Raw genomic sequence first — 4,423 nt, 5'->3', positions numbered from 1 at the left:
GCGGCGCGGGGACCCTGTCCCACAGCTACCAGTATGACGTGTGTCTGGGGAGAATCTGGGACCAGGGAATTTAAGTTTTTCAAGTTTGTTGCCTCCACCCAACAGAAGCCTGTGAAGGATATGGAGGAAAACACAAATTTTTGAATAATTTTGGATTCAATTATGAATTTCGGTTAAGGAATTTGGGTTCTTTCGAAATATGATAGGTCTCCGTTACTGTTTTGGTCCGTATAGAATTTTTTGGGGTGATTTGCTGATTACATATTCCTATTAAGGGGATTTGAAATATTCTTTTTGAGTATATACTCATATTTACTCTTTATATCATTTCTATTTTGATAGAGACAAAGAATTTTCAACTTTATTGCATTACCGAAACGTCATGAATATGTGTTGAATTTATCAACTTTTCATTATCAAGCAGTGTTGATTTGAAGATGACCCCAGCCCCATCCTCTCTTTATTATATGGAAACTCTAAAAATTTTTTTACATTGTGGTTACTTAAAAAGCATTATGATATTAATATAATGAAGTATCAGTATAGTTTCTGTTTAATCTGATATTAAGCCTACTTGTCTTAAAATTTTTTTTAAGATTTTTTTATTTATTTGACAGAGATCACAAGTAGGTAGAGAGGCAGGGAAGCAGGCTCCCCGCTGAGCAGAGAGCCTGATGCAGGGCCCAGATCCCAGGACCCTAAGATCATGACCTGAGATGAAGGCAGAGGCTTTAACCCACTAAGCCACCCAGGCACCCCATTGTCTTAAATTTTTAAATGGAGAAATGTCTGCAAAAATTGCATGTTTTTGTTTCACAATAAGTAGTATTACATAGAAAGGCTACAATTTCTCCCATACTTAAGTGCTTTACGTCTATATCAACCTTCAGTATATCAACTATATGAATAATATCAAAAGATTATTAGATTATATCAAGATATTTAGGGGCACCTGGGTGGCTCAGTGGGTTAAAGCCTCTGCCTTTGGCTCAGGTCATGATCCCAGGGTCCTGGGATGGAGCGCTACTCGGCGGGGGGGAGCCTGCTCCCCCCCCCCCCCGCCCTCTCTGCCTACTGTGATCTCTGTCAAATAAATAAAATTTTTTTTAAAAAAGATATTTAAATGATAGATCTCTTGTGGTATCTGTCTAGCCCACACCATCATTTTCAGGAAAATTTTCTCCAGTAGAAGTGTATGGTTGCAGCCATGTTTATTTTATTTGATCCATTTCCCTCTGAGTCTTCAGACAATCAGACAAGGTGGTGTTGCTAATCCAAGCTTTGTAAATCTCGTTTGTTTAAAAACAACGAAGCAAATCCAAAGAAAGCAAATCTAAAATAGTTTCTGTTAGGAACGTAACAAGAAAATGATATCATGTTGGCTAAATAAATAGAAAGAAAAAAAAACAGAAGGTCAATGCAGTTACAGAGAAGAAGAAAGGAAATGCCTAAAAGGTAACATTATGGATTTTCCAGTCCCTCCCAAGTCTGCTTTCTCCCTTGGCTTTTTGGAAACAAGTATGTGCACTTTTAAGAAATGTCCCTTTAATTATGATATCTATGTGGATTTCTCCCTTGTCAAAAGCATATCTAGATTCTTGCATGGCTTGAAATTTACTCTTCATTGGAGATTTTTAAATTGTGTTTTTATATTAATATAATAATATTTGGGATCAAAAGTTTGTGGAATATTAGTAGTCTGTAAAGGACAAGCACAAACTCTGGTTAACATATATGATTTTGAGAAGAACTGATGGCTATCTTAAAATTTTACAGTGTTTGGTGTGTCTTATGGAAATTATTTGAAAATTCTCATATGTAAGAAAGTTTTAAATATTATTACTGTCATAATAATATTGACAATATAAAATGTGTTTTAAAAGAGATGTATACCATATTTGTAGGATCTTTATAGCATGGTAGTTATGTTTGGTTTTTTGTTTGTTTTTTAGAATCTATTCCATTACATAGAGGATGCCAGAGAATTTTGACATTTAATGAAAAACATTTAGATCATTCTGAAGTACTGCAAATTACTTTTCTAAAGAGCATATAAAGTGGCTACTAGGGAACATGGTGTTTTGTTTGTCCAGCTCATATAATGTATTAGGATTCCAGCAGAAAAAAAAGGGGCTTCTATGTTAGGAGGAGAGTCCATCTATCAAAATTTTAAAATTGTGATTTATTGATTGACCTATTGAATATTGGTTGAGCATCTAACATGTGCTATGACTGTTCTAGATGTTGGGAGGTGTAGATATGAACAAAGCAAAGATATCAAGCACAAGAAAGTCACAGAAAAGAAAAAAATATGTACATCAATACTATATCAGATAAATGTGAAGGAGGAAAAGCCAGGTAAGAGATATAGAAAGTGTCATCATATGCATTTTCCCATAGTTTGAAAGTTTTAAAATCATAGTTCTCTGACCTTATGTCAAAATGGTATCATCTCCTGTAATAAACTGAATTAACTGGTTTTTTTTTTAATGTGATTCAACCAATGGGAACAACTATTCTGTCACATACACTACCTAGAATATGGAAGAAAATCTAGAGGAATTCATCCTCTTTGCTGAGAGAATTTTAAGAAATCACATAGGTATATACTGTTATTTTCACATGATTTATCACTGTTGTCTTCTTTGACTTCTCAATTTTCCTAGCACCTCAGGCCAACTACAGGTTGGAAAAAGTAGGGACCATGTTTAGGTTGTTCATTGATCTATCAGAAGTTAGTACATAGAAAGCTAATAATACTTCTTTGAATGAAGGAATGAGTAATTATAATTATATGGTTTTCCGATTACACTGCCTCCTTCAAATCATTTCCAAACTCCTAATAGCATACTGGATTATCAGAGAATACAATTGTAGCGATTCCTCTGGAAGACAACACATGGTGGCGCTGCAAGCTAAGGTTTAAAACTTAAAAAAAAAAAAAAGAAGAAGAAGAAGAACAGGAACAGCTACAAACCCGACTTCCGATCTATAACTAAAAACAAAGCCTGTACGCAGAGTTCCGGACCAGTACGTCATGCTACTCACCAACATTTCCGGACGGGTTATCAACTGAGAGATCCATCACTGTCCCTAAGGTAGAGCTGGGCCCTGTTTCTGGACAGGTGTTTGTGGAAGTAAAGATGGAGGCCGGAGGGAAGTGCTTTCCTAAACAAAGGCAAGTCCTGATTCTCTTTCTCGTGTTGGGAGTAGCTTTGGCAGGCTGGGAATCTCGTCGCTATTCCGTGATGGAGGAAACCGAGAGTGGCTCCTTTGTGGCCAATCTGGCCAAAGACTTGGGGCTGGGAGTGGGGGAGCTAGCAGCGCGGGGAGCCCGGGTAGTCTCCGAGGATAACAAACCCCGCTTGCAGCTTGATCAGCAGACCGGGGAGTTGATACTAAACGAGAAACTGGATCGGGAGGAGATGTGTGGCCCCGCAGATCCTTGTGTAATGCATTTCGAAGTGTTGCTGAAAAAACCACTGGGAGTATTTCGAGCTGAGCTACTGGTGAGAGACATAAATGATCATTCTCCAGAGTTTCCTGAAAGAGAAATGACTCTGAAAATCCTGGAGACTAGCCCTCTGGGGACCATGTTTCCTCTGAAAAAAGCCCAGGACTTGGACGTGGGCAACAACAACATCCAAAGTTATAGTATCAGTCCGAACTCTCATTTCCATGTTTCTACCCGCACCCGGGGGGATGGTAGGAAATACCCAGAACTGGTACTAGACAAAGAGCTGGATCGTGAGGAGCAGGCTGAGCTCCGATTAACCCTCACAGCACTGGATGGGGGCTCACCACCCCGGTCTGGCACTGCTCAGGTTCGCATCTTGGTACTGGATGTCAATGACAATGCCCCTGAGTTTGCAAAGATACTCTACCAGGTGCAGATTCCAGAGAACAGCCCTGTAGGCATGCTAGTTGTCAAGGTCTCTGCTAGAGATTTAGACACTGGAACAAATGGGGAAATATCATACTCCTATTTTTATAGTTCCCAAGAGATAAGCACAACTTTTGAGCTAAACAGCCTTTCAGGAGAGGTTCGACTAATTAAAAAATTGGATTTTGAGATAATATCTTCATATGAGCTGGAAATAGAGGCGTCTGATGGGGGGGGGCTTTCGGGAAGGTGCTCTGTCTCCATTGAGGTGGTGGATGTTAACGATAACCTCCCAGAAATAACTATTTCATCACTCACCAGCCCCATTCCTGAAAATTCTCCTGAGACAGAGGTGGCCCTGTTTAGAATTCGAGACCGAGACACAGGGGACAATGGAAGGATGACTTGCTCTATCCAGGATGACCTCCCCTTCGTCCTGAAACCATCTGAAGAGAATTTCTATACCCTGGTAACAAATGGGGCCCTAGACAGGGAGAGCCAGGCCGAGTACAACATCACCATCACCGTCACCGACCTGGG

At 39.5% G+C, this 4,423-nt stretch overlaps 1 protein-coding gene across 1 annotated transcript; it reads left to right on the top strand.

Annotated features, from left to right (window-relative positions):
• Nucleotides 1–3,009: 3,009 nt before the first annotated feature.
• Nucleotides 3,010–4,418, top strand: LOC116863782 (protocadherin beta-15-like; the record flags this gene model as incomplete). Its single annotated transcript, XM_032851130.1, has 1 exon — nt 3,010–4,418. A coding segment is annotated over exon 1 (1,275 nt), but the record flags the coding sequence as incomplete, so codon positions are not given.
• Nucleotides 4,419–4,423: the final 5 nt, after the last annotated feature.

The sequence above is a fragment of the Lontra canadensis genome, unplaced genomic scaffold, assembly GCF_010015895.1.
Source record: "Lontra canadensis isolate GAN:19392208 unplaced genomic scaffold, GSC_riverotter_1.0 scaffold3030, whole genome shotgun sequence".
Lineage (NCBI taxonomy): Eukaryota > Metazoa > Chordata > Mammalia > Carnivora > Mustelidae > Lontra > Lontra canadensis.
This window is presented reverse-complemented; position numbering and strand designations above follow the sequence as displayed.